The sequence below is a fragment of the Myotis myotis genome, unplaced genomic scaffold (genome assembly GCF_014108235.1).
Source record: "Myotis myotis isolate mMyoMyo1 unplaced genomic scaffold, mMyoMyo1.p scaffold_m19_p_12, whole genome shotgun sequence".
Taxonomy (NCBI): domain Eukaryota; kingdom Metazoa; phylum Chordata; class Mammalia; order Chiroptera; family Vespertilionidae; genus Myotis; species Myotis myotis.
In genome coordinates this window covers 9,186,901-9,203,911 of record NW_023416316.1, presented here as the reverse complement: position 1 = coordinate 9,203,911, position 17,011 = coordinate 9,186,901, and the positions used below count along the sequence as shown (strand labels likewise).

The following is a 17,011-nucleotide window of genomic DNA, read 5'->3' as shown; positions in this document are numbered from 1 at the left end:
TAATAACACCCCCTAGCACATATCACACACTTTGCCTAGTTCATGCTTACAGCAGCCAGCCTTGGACGATTGAAGAAAGAGATGTTTGGAGAAGGGAAATGACGTAAACCACACAGACCCTAGACAGAGAAGCCCAGGTAGAACACAGACCCCCAGCCTCCAGAGTCCAGGTCCATATCATCTACAAGCCATCTAATCAGGGCTCTCACTCAAAGCCCAGAAAAGCCTCGGACAGCCTTCACTCCAAAAGTTCCCTCTGTTTTTGTAGGTTCTTTCCCTTGGGTTCTACCATGATGATAACCCTCATGTGTTTAGCCTTTCCATTTTATACAGCGTGTCTCAAAATATAACATCATATGACAATCAGAAGAACACTGAGGATACAGTCAGGCAGAATTACTATCCCCATTTTACAGATGGGGAAATAGAGACTCAAGGCCAGCAAGGAAAGAAGTTGTGACTCAAACTCAGGTCCCCTTGGTGCCAAGCTTAAGACTGGAAACTTTCCATGCAGCTGACACTGTGTCCCAAACCAGGAGTCGCAAGCAGCATAGACAGCTGTGGTCTGAGGTCCTACCCATGGCTGCTTATCTCTCTAACACATTACCGTCTCTCTCTGCAGCTCTGGACAGCCCATCTGGCCTGGTAACAGCCAACATCACCGACTCTGAAGCCTTGGCCATGTGGCAGCCAGCCATCGCCCCTGTGGACAGCTACATCATCTCCTACACAGGGGAGAGAGGTAAGCTTGTGTCCAGGGCCCTCCCCACTCTGAGGATGTCTGTTCTGCTGTAAACTCTCCCCATTCTCCCTTCTCTGGCCACATTCAGTAAAGGATGACAGAAATGCATGGGAGGCTGGGAAGGCCAGCAGTGCCCTTGTGGCTCTCAATTGCCACCTCAGAACAGGAGCTGGGGATAGGTGTGGAGGGGCCTGGTCAGGGGGAGGCAAGGAGGCCCTGCCCATATTTCTCTGCTTGTTGTCAAGTGAAAAAGCTTCCATGTTGTAGTTATGTCAAGGGAATCCAGTAGGCATTTAAGAAAAACAAAATGGACCACCCGAGCCTGTCCATGCTTCCCCAGCCTGTCCTCCTCTCCTGCGAGGGTCTCCCCCTGTAGGCATGAGCACCCTCCCTAGGAGACAGCTCTCATCTCTTACAAGGAAGGAGTTCAGACCTCACATCTTAAATAGGCTGTGTTGGGTGGCGCTGGGGAGCCTGGGCTTCTCAGAGGCCTCAGGGAAAGCCAGGAGTAGCAAATTTGACTGTGAAATCCTTGTCTTTGCAAGCATCTCTGCTAATTTACTCAGTTTGCAAATTAAACACTTGTTTTGGGGCACTAGCACACAGCCGCCAGAACATTAAACTCAAATCCAAATAAGAGAGGAAAGAAAGAGCAATAGATTCCTTTCCACTGAATGAACCCATACTTTTGTAATGAACTCCTCCAGGAAAAAGTGTTACTATTTTCATCTCAATGCAAATGCAAGTTTTATATCTGAGGGCTCAGTATTGTTTTACCTTCAGTGACAATAGGAGAAGGCACCATAATATGTGTCCTGGGCCTCTGAGCATCTTAACTCAGACCCAGCAGCCACCTAAGAGAGTTCTTTGTGAGGGCAGAGCCTGGGGGATTAAGGGGAGGAGCAGTGTTTGCATTTATTCTTTTTAAAAATATATTTTTATTGATTTCTGAGAGGAAGGGAGAGGGAGAGAGACAGAAACATCAATGATGACAGAGGAACATCATTGATCGGCTGCCTCCTGCCTCTCCCCTACTGGGGATCGAGCCTGCAACCTGGGCATATGCCCTGACCGGGAATCGAACCGTGACCTCCTGGATCATGGGTCAACGCTCAACCACTGAGCCATAACTGCCAGGCTGTGTGTATTCTTTTTATTCTTCAAGTCGTAAATATTCTCTAAGCAGAGACTCTACAGAGTCTGAGAAGATGGTATTGTCTCAGCAAAAATATATCAGGGTACAGCTCAGAGGAATCACGGAAATGCTGGCTGCCTGGAAAAGGGCTTGGTCTAGGGCAATGATGGCGAACCTATGACACGTGTGTCAGAGGTGACACGCGAACTCATTTTTTTGGTTGATTTTTCTTTGTTAAATGGCATTTAAATATATAAAATAAATATCAAAAATATAAGTCTTTGTTTTACTATGGTTGCAAATATCAAAATATTTCTTTATGTGACACGGCACCAGAGTTAAGTTAGGGTTTTTCAAAATGCTGACACGCCGAGCTCAAAAGGTTCGCCATCACTGGTCTAGGCGGTGGCGTGGGAGGTTCATACATGTTGTGGTAGGGTGACCACCTCTACCAATTTGTCCAGGGCTTTCCAAGTTTTAGCGCTAAAAGCCTCACAGCCTGGGGAACCCCTCAGTCCCTGGCTTGCCTGGGTTGTTGGTCCAGTGGGTGGAAATGAACACACACAGCTGGGCCCTGGTGTTTGGTGTCCACGTCAGACTTGACGACGGGTCTCAGAAGCAGTAACCAGGCTCTGGTGTGCCTGCTGCCTGACTTTTGAGGTCTCCAAGCCTAATGATTTGACAACATTTGGCAAATTATAAAAGCACATGTAAGTAAGTAAAAGAGAGAGGGACAAGGCATGGGACAGATTAAACGTGGGTAGCCCCAGGCTCGGAGATATCACCTGCTCCTCTCCCCTGGCCAGTCCTTGTCCCAGCGACAGCAGCTGGAAAATTCTCCTGACCCCCAGTTCCCCTTCCTTCTGATTTGGTGCCTGGAAAAATTCAGTCTCCATATCATAAATCTTTTGTATGTGAAGTGAGTGCTCAAGAGAGAGAAAGGGGTGTGAGGCATGTCTGCGGGGTCACTGAAAGTGTGTTAGAAGGAGGTGTGTGCGTCATTGGCCGAGCCTGCTGATGGCTCCGACCAGAAGCAGTAACTGCCTGGGTTTGTGTATTTCATGTTCAGTGCCAGAGATCACACGGACGGTGTCTGGGAACACGGTGGAGTATGTGCTGACCAACCTGGAGCCTGCCACGGAGTACACGCTGAGGGTCTTTGCAGAGAAAGGGCCCCAGAAGAGCTCCACCATCAGCACCAAGTTCACAACAGGTAAAGAGACACTGAGAGCGGGAAGATGCCCAGCCATGGCCCCTCCGAAACAGCCACTCTCTCCAACTTCCTTCCTAAGACAGATCCTGGCAGTGGGATGCTCAGCGTCAGCCACATCAACCACTGCCAGTTCCACCAGGACCTGAAGCAGCACACCAGGTCCTTGTGAACCAAAATGACCTGCTCTCCCCAGGGACTGGGAAGCAATTTTAAAACCAGAGCTTTTAAGTGGAAAACCAGACCCCCAGTGGAAATCCAGTATTTAATGATCCATGTTCTAGGCAGGGAAATATTCTAAGAGAATGATTTTTCCAGGCAAGTTTTCCTAGATGGCCGTTGGGTTTCTATATGCAGATCCTTTTACACACTGTAGGGAGGAGGGCCTTGGAGGAGGCCTCCTCTCAGGGATGAGCACCATCAGCATCCATCCGTCCTCTTGTTTAGGAATAAGGGACATTAGTGAGTGTGTTCACAGCTCTGTCTCTCTCTCCCCATCCAACCAAGGCCATGCTGGGCTCAGGAAAACATGGCCCCTGGGATGAGAGGAACCCCAGAGAATCTATGTCTTTGGAGATTATATGGCTCAACCTCCTCATGTACAGATGGGGAAGGTTCCACCCAAGGTCATCCAGGACAATGGTGGGGAAGGATGTGGCCCCAGGCCTCCTGATGCCCGGCCAGAGATTTCTGTCGTACATTGCTGACTGATTTGCTATGGATTGTCTTCTCTTCTCCAGACCTTGATTCTCCCAGAGACTTGACTGCTACTGAGGTCCAGTCGGAAACTGCCCTCCTCACCTGGCGAGCCCCCCGGGCACCTGTCACCGGTTACTTATTGGTGTATGAATCTGTGGACGGTACAGTCAAGGTACGTTGAAGTATATAAATAAATCCCCATGGCTGGTTGAAACGTTTACATTATCCTCAAAGTAGGGAAGAATGATCTGGGTGTGCTTCTCTACCCAGTGCAACTGGGAAACTGAAAAAACACGAATAGGGCTGGATGCCAGACCTTCTGAATCACAGGCTCCAGCCTCTCATTTTTACCAGGCTCCAGAGTCGGTAGCCAGCCCAGGTCAAGAGCCATGCTCAGAAGACGAGGACATTTTAGGTGCTGGATTCTTGGTCCTTTATTATTTGATTGAGCAAAAGCTAAAGGCTTCTTCTGTGTTCTGGCCATATATACATCTATTGTCTCCCAGATGGCATCACTCCATGCTATGTTGAAATACACATCACCATGTTCTTATGACAGTAGCTGTTAATACTGTTTACAGAAATGATTCATACTATTTACTTTCTCTACCCACGAACTTTTTTCTTTTACTTTGTAATTTGAAATAACTTCAGACCTTCCCACAAGTGAGATTTTCCAAACTGAACTTGTTACTGAGTTTTTAATTTCGGTCATTGTTCTTTATATTCCCAGGATCTTATACTTATTCTCTGCACATTCCTCCGTTTCTAGTGTATTGTTTGTGTCCCCTGCATCGTCTTCTCTTTATCTAGGAAGATACATGTTACCGTGATTTTGTTCCACAACCTGCGTAGCTCTTCCTTCTGTTTCGCTGCTGCTGGTTTGGTTGAGGTCTCCACTGTTCCTGTTGGAGACGTCCCGCAATGTCTGTCTGTCCTTTTGTGCTGGAGCCAAGAAGGAAGCTGATTGGGAGTTCCAGTCGCACTATAGGCTTGTCAATGTTGGGGCTCACAGTAGAGTGATGGGGCAAGTGACCAGCAATCTTTAGGGGGTCTCCCTAGTATCAGTGCTGTCAGCCTTTTCTCTTGAGCTACTCCAAGGATCCTCCAACTCCTCCAGGCCCGGCTGCCAGAAGCCTCGCTGGAGAAAGCGTGGCTCCCACTGTGCAGGCCTGGGTCTAGGGCAGTGATGGCGAACCTATGACATGCGTGTCAGAAGTGACACGTGAACTCATTTTTTTGGTTGATTTTTCTTTGTTAAATGGCATTTAAATATATAAAATAAATATCAAAAATATAAATCTTTTTTTTACTATGGTTGCAAATATAAAAAAAATTCTGTATGTGTCACAACGCACCAGAGTTAAGTTAGGGTTTTTCAAAATGCTGACACGCCGAGCTCAAAAGGTTCACCATCACTGGTCTAGGGTGATGCCGTGGCCTCCTCTGCAACTGGCCCTGGTGGACTTGAATCCAGAGTCTCTGCCTGGCTCAGCCTTTCCAGGGACTAAACATCAGCCTTCCTTCTGGACGTGAAGAACAGTGTGCAGACTGTCAGAGCTGGAGATCTGTTTCTCATACAGTTTTAAACAAACTGTTATTCAGCCCTGCCCCACGCTGGCCTTCAGCGGCATCTTTGCTTTTGCATACATTCCATTCCTGAACTTGCTGGGCTCTGGGGCATTCATCATAGAGCCTCTGCCAGGCTCTGCCCCGCCTCTACCCCCAGCTCTCTCCATTCCGTCCCTCCATGTCATGGCACCACACGCTTTCTGTCTACCAAGATCCTGTTGACATCACATGCCTGTGGCCATCTCCTCAGCTATTCCCCTCACTTTGAGGATTTATAGTTTATATCCATTTACCATCATTTTACTGGGCATCAGAAGCAAGTAGAGATAAACTGGCATGTCTACTCTGCCGTGCTTAACCAGAAGTAGACACGCATTTCTAGTTACTCTCATGGCCCTTCTCAGAGTCAGTAGAACAATGCACTCCCTCCCTGTGTGAACAGAGGCATGTCCTGCTCTCTCTAGGTGGCAGTGTCCACATCCATAAAATGAGCGCAAAGGGCCCATGGTTTCTCAGGTCCCTTCCTGGTCAGGCATTCCAGGACTTGGTGTTTACCTGAAGTCCGAACCTCATTTCAGTGCATCCTAATTGCCTGGAAGATGATTTTGCACAGCAGCCTAGAGAGCTGATAGGTAATTGTATCCCCAAGTAATTCAATGAACCCAGCTTTGTACTTGATCCTTCCCCAAGGGCCAGACCTAGGGGCCACACAAAGGTCACTGGATCACTGGTATCAAAGCTTGAGCACTTACCTGGGTTGACTTTCCTGTATGTCCAATCCCCGCTTTATGCGTTTCACTCAAGAAAAGCAGGCCTGGCCAGTGTTGCTCAGTGGCTGAGCACTGACCCATGCTCTAGGACAGTGATGGCAAACCTATGACACGCGTGTCAGAGATGACACACGAACTCATTTTTTTGGTTGATTTTTCTTTGTTAAATGGCATTTAAATATATAAAATAAATATCAAAAATATAAATCTTTGCTTTACTATGGTTGCAAATATCAGAAAATTTCTATATGTGACACGGCACCAGAGTTAAGTTAGGGTTTTCAAAATGCTGACACGCCGAGCTCAAAAGGTTCACCATCACTGCTCTAGGACAACGGTTCTCAACCTGTGGGTCGCGACCCCTTTGGGGGTCGAACGACCCTTTCACAGGGGTCGCCTAAGACCATCGGAAAACACACATATAATTACATATTGTTTTTGTGATTAATCACTATGCTTTAATTATGTTCAATTTGTAACAATGAAAATACATCCTGCATATCAGATATTTACAATATGATTCATAACAGTAGCAAAATTACAGTTATGAAGTAGCAATGAAAATAATTTTATGGTTGGGGGTCACCACAACATGAGGAACTGTATTAAAGGGTCGAGGCATTAGGAAGGTTGAGAACCACTGCTCTAGGAGGTCACTGTTTGATTTTGGGTCAGGGCACATGCCCAAGTTGCAGACTTGGTCCCCAGTAGGGGACGTGCAGGAGGCAGCTAAATGATGCTCCTATCTTTCCCTCTCCATTCCCCTCTTAAATCAATAAAATGGGAGGGAGGGAAGGAAAGAGGGAGGGAGCCAGGACTTAAAGCATCCTGGTATAGGATGAAAGAGTCCTGGACAGGACCTTGGAAGACAAAAGGCAAGACCATCCTCTGCCACCAATAAATGCTGGAGTGAGAGCAAAACTCCACCCCCATTGGAAAAACCAGGATAACTTCACCTGCCCAGTTGTGAGGGTGGAAGAGGACCTTCCAAGGGCCTCCACACTGACTCATTCCTGCCTAAACCCAGTTGGCTGTGTTTGCAGATTGTAGAGAGCATCACTGTGTTTGGTTAGCTAGGAATTTAGGTTGAATTCTAATCCCAGACACCAGCTAAAAGGTGATTTCACAGGCATTAGAAGCTGGAAAGAAGATTTGAAAAGAAAGAGCATTTCCTGCAAACTAAAGCTGATCCCTTCCTCTGGACAGCAGCGCAGCCACCAGGCACAAGCCACAGGGCAGTCAGCGCAGGCCTTGCCACAACAGCACACGCTGCCTCCCCTGGACATCTCTGTTCTAGAAAAGGGGCCTGTGGGTCAGCGCCAGGCGTCATCAGACCATGCCTGCTGAGCCCCGTAACCATCTCCTGACTTAAGAGGTCAGCTGGGGAGTTTCTTGAATATGCACCTGGCCAGGCCCACTTCTAGCCCGTATGATCCAGGCAGTATGGGGTGGAGCCCAGGTGTTGCGTTATTTAAAAAATTCCCAGAGGGCTGTGAAAAAAAAGAGCCATATTTAGGGACCACTGATATAACTGCCTCAAAATTGAAACCTTTTCTCCTTTGTGTAGCTCATGTGGCCACCAGATTAAATTGAGTTTGTGTCATTCACTTGTTCAAAACCCTTTGAGGAATCTCCACTTCTAATCCTGATTAACTTTAAAGTCCAATAGCATGGCTTTTAAGCCCTCTGCCCATCTCTCCTGTCATCACTCCCCCACCAAATACCAAGTATGGTTGAGGTAGGTCATTGCTTTTTCATATTATTTTAATTAGTTCTGCCTCTTCTGGCCCCAGAACCTTTGCTCGTGCTGCATTCTCTCCATCTCTGACATCTTAGAAGGGAGCATGGAACCTGGCACAGAGTGAGACTCAGTGGCTTCTTATTGATTAAAGAAATAAACGGACGGATGAATGAATGAATACATCATCTGTGTCCTAAGGATTTATGTGGTCAAACGCTATTATGTTCTTTCTTCTGTCCTTAGGAAGTTATTGTGGGTCCAGATACCACCTCCTACAGCCTGGCAGAGCTGAGCCCATCCACTCACTACACAGCAAAGATCCAAGCACTGAACGGGCCCCTGAGGAGCAAGCTGGTCGAAACCATCTTCACCACAAGTAAGGGCCGCAGGGATCAAACCTGTGAGACTGAACCAGCCCTCCTCTCCTCTGACTGCTACATTAAATTCACCCATCAAACCTCTGACAAGGATCAGTTCCCTGCCACTCCCTGAAAGCCCGAGGAATGTGGGTGCAAGAGATGACAGGGCTCATGGTGAAAGGGAAGGAGGGTCAGTAGCGAGAACTACTGGATTCAGTCCTCATCTCCACCATTTGCTCTGTGTGACTTGGGAAATCACTGCCATTCTACGAGCCTCAATTTTTTCACCTATACAATGGGCTTGATAACCACCCCTTTTTCACATGAACTCTGTGAGAGTCCTTGTATTGTATTTGAACTCCTAACCCATTGTGTGGTCCATTCTCAGGGCTCATTATACACTTAGGGCCCCTCTTTTTCTTCAGCTTTTTCTTCAACATTTGCAAAGCCTGTCCATATTCACTCATGCACAGCCTCCCACCAAACTGGCGTGGTGGGCCAGGAATGCCATCCCCAGTTTTTTGGTGGAGAAACAGAGGCTCCCTTGATTTCTCAAGGCTACACCATGACTCAGAGTCAGCTTTGGGCTCAGTGTTCCAGGACCAGGGAACCGCCCCTGCACCCTGCACCCTGCCACTGCGTACCTTCTGATGTTAGGCATGCAAGGTGTTCCATTGGTGAATAAGAGGAAGCAGCCGTTCCTGGGAAGGGAGGAGTCTGCCTTTGGGGAGCCCTGAACCTGGGTTGCATGGAGCGGACCCCAGAGATGCCTCCTGCCCGCACTCTTCACTCTGGTCACTCTGCACACACCTGCTGAGGGAGGGTCACAGGCAAACGCACCTCTGTGCCAGAACTTACACCAGGTGTTGGGAACACAAAAATATGAGTGTGCCCTAAATATGACTTCAGATGAGGGTTGTGAAATAGACAACAGCTAATGACACAACTTCAGGTGAAGGTCAAGTACAGTGAGGAGTCAGATCAGAAAAAGGACAGCTGTGGCCATCAGTTCTCCTTGCCACCTGCTAAGCACAGGCCCAAGATTGTCTGTATCAATCATGGTTTTAAGTTTTTGCATCACATTACTGCACTTGGAAATTCCCCAAGCATTCTTGTTCTCCCCGACCCCACCTGTCTAAGATCCCTAGGCTGAGAGCAATAAATGCCATCTCCAGCGTACTAAGGCAAGAAAGTGAGGAATTCAGGACTGAACTCCTGAATTATCTGGTGACACTGAGATGCATCCGGCCTAACAGAGTGCCCTGATCCACAGTGAGCCACCCACTGGGTGCTGGGGACCTAGACAGTCTGGCCACTCCAGGTAGATTGAGGCCAGCCTCGCACACGGCCATCACAGTGGCTCAGCCCTCCTCCCACTGACATCATTGACAGCTTCCATCAATCTAAGGGACTGAGATGGACGTGTCCCTTAGATCCACAACCTCTAAGCCACACTGCACCCACGCCGATAGGTTTTGTCCCCTCTTGCATCTGAGGGAACAGAGCCTCAGAGAGGGTCAGTCATCCAGCCCCAAAGAGTAGAGCTGAGATCCGCGAGCTCCCACCCGTCTCCCTGCTCTGACGCCACTCTTTCTTCTACCCCCCAGTTGGACTCCTGTACCCATTCCCCAGGGACTGCTCCCAGGCAATGCTGAACGGAGACACAACCTCTGGCCTCTACACTATTTACCTGAACGGCGATAAGGCCCAGGCTCTGGAAGTCTTCTGTGACATGACCTCTGATGGGGGTGGATGGATCGTGAGTATCACCGAAACCCCAGCACGGGGGCTGGGGCAGAGGGCATGGGGGGGTGGGGGGGGCAGGAGGGCTGGAGGCCCTGCCCCTGCACTCTGACCCCAAGGTGCATGAGGTTTGTAAGATAGTGCCTGCCACAAGCAGACACTCACAGACTATCTCTTAAACAAAAGAATGGGGACAAAAAGAAGAAAATATTTTTCTTGTAATTTATGTGTTCTGATCCTTAGCTCTGTGATGCACAAAAATGACAGTGGTCATAAACCCACTGTGTATATTAATTACCATTTGCTCTCTACCAGGCATTGTGCTAAGAATTTTATATTAATTATGTCAATTGCATTACCATAAGAGCTGGGTAGTATTTTTTAAATTGACACACTATTTTTTTAGAGCAGTTTTACGTTTACAACAAAACTGAGCATATGGCCCTAGCCGGTTTGGCTCAGTGGATAGAGCATCAGCCTGTGGATGGAAGAGTCCCGGGTTCAATTCCAGTCAAGGGCATGTACCTTGGTTGCAGGCTCCTCCCTGGCCCTGGCCCTAGTGAGGGCATGAGCAGAAGGCAACCAATCGATGTGTTTCTCTCTGTCCCTCTCTCTTCCACTCTTTCTAAAAATCAATGGGAAAAAAATATCTTAGGATGGGGAATAAAAAATAATAATAAATGATAAAATGCAACACTATTTTTTTAAAAAATTGAGCATGTGGTACAGTGAGTACCCCCAGGCCCTGGTCCCCTGGTCTCCCGCCATCAGCATCCGCCCCTGGTGTGCATTAGTTACAAGTGACCCTACACTGACATAGCATCCTCCTGGGGCAGTGGGTGGTATTTTTAGTCCCTACGCTTGAGGTGAAAACACCGAGGCTCAGAGAAGGGAGGTGAGCTGCCCAAGTTACCTGGCAAATTAGTGAGGACAGAGCTGGGACAGGTGCTTCCCCACGGCCCGATGTTCTTCCTCTCAGAAAGGTGCCTTCTCTTTCCTCCAGTAGCTTGAGTGCACCCGGCCTCACTGGTTGTGTTCACAGGTGTTCCTGAGGCGCAAAAACGGACGCGAGGACTTCTATCGCAACTGGAAAGCCTATGCCGCTGGGTTTGGGGACCGCAGAGAAGAGTTCTGGCTCGGTGAGGCCGCTCTGCGTGCTTATGTCCCAAACGTCCATTTCTGCCCCCTCGTCACTTGTCCCAACCCACAGCGACCTCTGGGAGAGAAATGGATGAGGGGGAAACAGCTCTGATAATACACACTGAATTTCAACTTCTCAGTGGAAAATATTTTAAATTCTCTGGGTCATTAAAAATAAAACTCTGGTCAAGGGAGAGCCAACAATCAGGCCTTAAGAATGAGCCTCGCCTTTAGTCATTCACTGGCCACTTAAGAATTGTCCTCCTGAACCGTTAGCTGCTTCTGCTCTGGGCTCCTGGTGGTGAGATGGGGTCTTATAGCCATAACCTCTGAGCACCCCTGCAAGGTACAAAGTTCCTGTCTTGCACATAGGAAACCAGAGTCTTGGAGGAGAATCTAGCCAATACTGTGAGCATCTGAGATGCAATGTGAAATGTCCTGAGGCAGCACTACAATGCCCTCCTCCATCCATCCACATGCTCACACCTTCCCATAACCTGCCTGCAAAGGGACTGTCTGGCAGGGAATGTCTATCCAGCTATCATCCCCTCCCTTTCACTTGTATGGAGCTTTAGAGTTTACCAGGGGCTTTCTCCACCTCACCTCCTCTGATCTTCACAACACTAGGGGTTGGCAGGGCAAAGCTCTCAACCCGAGTTAGCCTGAGGCTTAGAAACATCATCTGTTTTGCCTGGTGTTGCCCCAGCAAGGAGAAGACCAAGCTGCAAGCCCGGGTCTAAGACTCGACCCTCCTTAACACACATCAGCCGCTGCCCTGATGCAGGTGGAGTAGAAACAATAGCCTCTTTCGCTGGTGCTTCTGTATCATCCCTTGCCTGTCGTCCACAGGGCTGGACAACCTGAACAAAATCACGTCTCAAGGGCAGTACGAGTTGCGGGTGGACCTGCGGGACCATGGGAAGACAGCCTATGCCGTCTATGACAAGTTCAGCGTGGGAGACGCCAAGACTCGCTACAAGCTGAAGGTGGAGGGGTACAGCGGGACAGCAGGTACGGACGGCCACTCAGAGCACAAGGAACCACAGGACCTTCCTGTGTTCTCAGCTGATTCCTCCCTGCATCATCCCTCCCTTCATTCATCCATCCATTTATTGGGTCATTCATTTATTGAGTATTTGAATCCCTACTGGGTGCTAATCCAGAAGAGCTACTATTGGACCGAGCTGGGAAGGTATTTTGGTCACCGAAACAGAGAAGGTTGGGAAGCAGGACATTCAGGGTCTATCTGGAGCTGCCATCACTTAGAAATGTTTAGATTTTAGCACAGACTGACAGAAAAAGTCTCTCAGGGGCCTTCACTCTTGTGTAACCCAGTGCTTCTCAATCTATTATATACATACTAGAGGCCCGGTGCAAGAAATTCATGCAATTGTGGGGGGGGGGGGGGGCCTCAGCCCAGCCTGTGCCCTCTGGCAGTCTGGGACCCCTTGGGGGATGTCTGACTGCCAGGGAGGTAGGAGAGGCTCCTGCCACCGCCACTATGCTCACCAGCCGTGAGCCCAGCTTCTGGCTGAGTGGCACTCCCCCTGTGGGAGTGCACTGACCACCCGGGGGAAGCTCCTGTGTTGAGGTCTGCCCCCTGGTGGTCAGTGCACATCACAGAGACCAGTCGATCTGTTTGATTTGCATATTAACCTTTTATTATATAGGATGAGCCCTCAAGGGATGCCAGGTGCTGACACAGCCACCGAGGTTCAGTGTTTCTTACAAGCTCCCTGGTGATGCCGCAGTGGGTGGTGTTGCACTCTGAGTAGCAAACAATTCAGTCCATCACCAATTGCTGGAGTCTCTTGGAAGACAACCCTGCCACATGGCCAACCAGCCTCAGCCTGAACACCCCAGGGCAGAAGACTTCCGCAGACTGTTTTGTTCTTTGGTCCCCAACCTAGTGCAAATTTCTTGACTTCTCTGGGTGGTGTCTGGTGCCACATTAGAGGAGAAATAAACAAGGACACAGCATGCATTCAGGGCTCCTGGGTCTCATCCTTTGGTGCAGATATTCCCACACATTACCCTCACTCAGTTCTCACAGAAGCCATGCCAGGAAGGCACAGAGGAGGAAAACGAGGCTCAGAAAAGTTCGGCGATTTGCCCAAGTGACACAGCTTGTAGAGAGCAGGCCCAGGTATAAGCCGGACTGCAGAAGGTGCTCTTGGGAACAAGAGGGATCAGGTCTGAGAGTGTGCCCAGCCCGTGCCACCCTGCCCACTTTGGGTGGCTCTCGGTGATGTGCATGAAAACAGAAGAGATGCTGTGTTATATTTACAGCCTCTCTGAGCCCTGAAAGAAAACATCTATGATTTTTTTAAAAAAAAACTCCAGATAAAAGTTTGCTGAAAGCCAGGCTCAGTGGAAGAAGAGACAAAGCTCTTTAGAAAAGAGAGAGGCCCCTCAAAAAAGCCTGACATTTTATTACCTGGCCATAAATACCTTTGGTGGAGATGGCTTCAGGCAAGAGGGATACAGTTACATGGCAAACAAAGACAAGCTGACTGAGCAGCGGGAGTGAGTGAGCCTCCGCCCCTCTCTGTCATTCCAGCAGAGATGAGCTGGGATGCATCCCTGACAGGAGACACCTCGTTTATCAGTGTCCACCTGCCATGCTCATGCTCTCAGCAGCTTAGACGGGCACCTGCTGCCTCTGACAACCTGCTCCTAAAGGCCAGGGTAGGTGCCAGGGCATCCTGATGCTTTGATGCACTGCACTGGCCCGGTGGGACGTGAGGGTGCACAGAAAGAACGGCACTGAAATCTTCCCAAAACTCCATGTGTTCATTTATAAACTAGATGCCCCAAAAGCACTCCATGAGTGGGCTTTTTGTCCAAGAGTCAGGGAACGCTGGTCCCATAAACACTTAGAAATCTGATAGCTGAAGGGTTTGCTTCCAAGTATGGTTCTAAAGATTTGTATTTAGGGGAAAGCATTCTTAAATGCAGATTTCTCACATTTCTCAGTGAGTGCCTTTATGGAAAGGGAATGCAAAACATCATAAAAATAGCACCAATCATAACTATTTGCTCAACTCTTTTTAGCAAACACCTTATATATGATCCCAGCAGCACTCTGAGATGGATAGAATCAATGTGCTAGTCCCATTTTATAGCATAGAAAACTGAGGTGCAACAAGCAGCTTGACCTGTGCAAGGTCACGGCTAGGGAGTGAAAGAGATGAGACTTGAAGCTGGACCACAAAGTCACCCGCAGCCCTCTTTCTACCACATGCTGCTTCTGTCAGAAATGCATCCGTGGATGACACTCATATCCCATCTAGTCCCATGTGTGATCCTAAATCTGGCCTAGTGTTCAAGGCCGGCCCACCCAGGCCCATTCCCTTGTCACCTCCAGTTGTGTCCTTCACATCCCAGAGGAGACTCCAGCTGGGATCTCTCAGGTGCATTTTCTCTCTCTCTCTCCCAGGTGACTCGATGGCCTACCACAATGGCAGGTCCTTCTCCACCTTCGACAAAGACACAGACTCAGCCATCACCAACTGTGCTCTGTCCTACAAGGGGGCCTTCTGGTACAAGAACTGTCACCGTGTCAACCTGATGGGCAGATATGGGGACAATAACCACAGTCAGGTGAGCAGACTGAGAGGGCCCAGGACCAAGCTTGGAAGCCGGTTGGGGGTGAGACTAGGGTCAGCAACCTCAGTAGATGACATGTTTTTCCCAGCACAGCAGGGGGAACTTCAGTGGCATGCAGGTCAGGTGAGTCATAGAAATAGCGCTAGCCGGTTTGGCTCAGTGGATGGAGCATCAGCCTGCAGACTGAAAGGTCCCAGGTTCGATTCTGGTCAAGGGCATGTACCTGGGTTGCGGGCACATCCCCAGTGGGAGGTGTGCAGGAGGCAGCTGATCGATGTTTCTCTCTCATTGATGTTTCTACTTTCTATCCCTCTCCCTTCCTCTCTGTAAAAAATCAATAAAATATATTAAAAAAAAAAAAAAAAAAAAGAAATAGCACACGAGGGAAACCACTGGTCAGGTGGATTCCAACACAGAGAGCTTTCCTCGGACAAAATCTTCATCTGACCCCACAAGGAGAGCAGACAAAGGGGAGGCCCTGAGGTGAAGCGGGGTGAGCACAGGTGTTTCTGCGTCTTACTACGTTGCCTCAGTTACACTTCCGCTCTGAGCGTTATTCACTACCTTGTCTCCTAACTTCAGTGCAATACAAGGTCTTCCAGAAAATTAAGACAGCTGTGTGCCAAAGGAAACTTCTTTTTCCATCCTTCCTCCCAGCTGTGGAAGGAGGAGAAGATGATATAAAAGGCCGTAAGGAGAGCGGGGTGGGCCCTAGCTCTGGCTCTGCTCCAGCCGCTGTGCTAGCTCCTTCACATTCTCCCATTCCATTCGAACTCCCAGTCAGATCCTTGGTAGGAATCCTGTGGATTAGAGACGCCCCCGCACGGAGCTACTCAATTCTGTCACCTCGAGTCCTGGCCTGAATTCTTTCGCACTTTTCCTCGTGATGGCAAGTGCCATCGGCCACCACTTAGTTCCCAGATGGCAGAGCCAACCTCAGGTGGCTTGTGACTAGAGTAACACAGCTGAGTCGGATTCCGCCAGCCCCTCCGGCACTTTTCACCGCAAAGGTCAATAGACAGAGACAGCTGAACTGCCCGGCAGTCACGCTGGAACAGAACTCACCCCGTCAGCTAGAGCAGTGATGGTGAACCTATGACACGCGTGTCAGAGGTGACACGCAAACTCATTTCTTTAGTTGATTTTTCTTTGTTAAATGGCATTTAAATATATAAAATAAGTATCAAAAATAAGTCTTTGTTTTACTATGGTTGCAAATATCAAAAAATTTCTATATGTGACACGGCACCAGAGTTAAGTTAGGATTTTTCAAAATGCTGGCACACCGAGCTCAAAAGGTTCGCCATCACTGAGCTAGAGAGCAATGGTCAGTGCCTACTGGGAGCTCTTCTCTTGTTCTACAGGGTGTTAACTGGTTCCACTGGAAGGGCCATGAACATTCCATCCAGTTTGCTGAGATGAAGGTGAGACCCAGCAACTTCCGAAACCTCGAAGGCAGGCGCAAGCGGGCGTGAACTGCAGGGACACCTGGCTGAGAGGTGTAGGGCCCAGAGGAAGAAGAGAATTTTACCAAAGCACAGTGCAACCCGTCCAACCATCAAGCCACACCTGGGCATCTGGCAGTTCACGTGGACCATGGCGCCTCGGGCCAAAGGCAGGAGCACGGGCCTCCCCCTCTGCAATTCCTTCCTTCGCACCAAAGACAACCTCTCCAACAGGTTTCTGTTGTGTTGTTCGAATCTGCAAAAGCCTTCCAGGGACAGCAGCCAATGGTCTTTCTTCTCACGGGTGGCTGTGGGCAGGGGGTGGGGGTATTTGCTGTACAGTGGTAGTTTTAGAACCGGCTGTCTTTTACACAAAGCTGCATAATTAATGTTATTTTTGTTCCCAGTGATTCAGTGTGTGTTACTGGGAGCCATCCCCATTTTTTACATTTCATACAACAGAACCCAGAAAAGCAACCCTGTTTCAATGTTAAGGATATAATTAATATTATTAATATAATAATAAGAATGATGATGAAAACTAAGGATTTTTAAAGAGACTTTCCTTCCCGAAACACATGTGGACAGTACCTGATTGTATTTTTTTTTAATAAAAGCACAAGTACTTTTAAATTGGGCTGTTGTTTCACCTTCCATTGTTGAGCTTGAATCCCATCAAAGCCAAAGTATTTGAACACCAGAGGGTGCTGGAACAGGAAGGTGAGGAGGGTGCTGGTCACGTGGAAAAGAAGGGCCAGAAGGGAGGGAAACACTTTTCTGGACAAAGTTGAACAAGGTCGGAAAAGCTTACACGTTAGATTGAGCTTCTTGCTCAATATTTCCAAG

General features: G+C 48.7%; 1 protein-coding gene across 13 annotated transcripts in view; it reads left to right on the top strand.

Annotated features, from left to right (window-relative positions):
• The window catches only part of TNC (tenascin C), a 90,633-nt gene extending 73,835 nt beyond the window's left edge, over positions 1–16,798 (top strand). For 12 of the 13 annotated variants that reach the window (XM_036329808.1, XM_036329811.1, XM_036329812.1 and 9 more), the window contains 9 exons: positions 623–742; positions 2,947–3,090; positions 3,828–3,958; positions 8,113–8,245; positions 9,836–9,987; positions 11,014–11,110; positions 11,961–12,122; positions 14,551–14,714; positions 16,085–16,798. In XM_036329808.1, coding sequence (XP_036185701.1) covers positions 623–742; positions 2,947–3,090; positions 3,828–3,958; positions 8,113–8,245; positions 9,836–9,987; positions 11,014–11,110; positions 11,961–12,122; positions 14,551–14,714; positions 16,085–16,195 — 1,214 coding nt within the window. In that variant the 3' untranslated portion in view covers positions 16,196–16,798. Of the gene's footprint in view, positions 1–622; positions 743–2,946; positions 3,091–3,827; positions 3,959–8,112; positions 8,246–9,835; positions 9,988–11,013; positions 11,111–11,960; positions 12,123–14,550; positions 14,715–16,084 lie in introns of those variants that run through there. The other variant, XM_036329815.1, reaches the window with a different exon arrangement.
• The last annotated feature ends 213 nt before the right edge of the window (positions 16,799–17,011 follow it).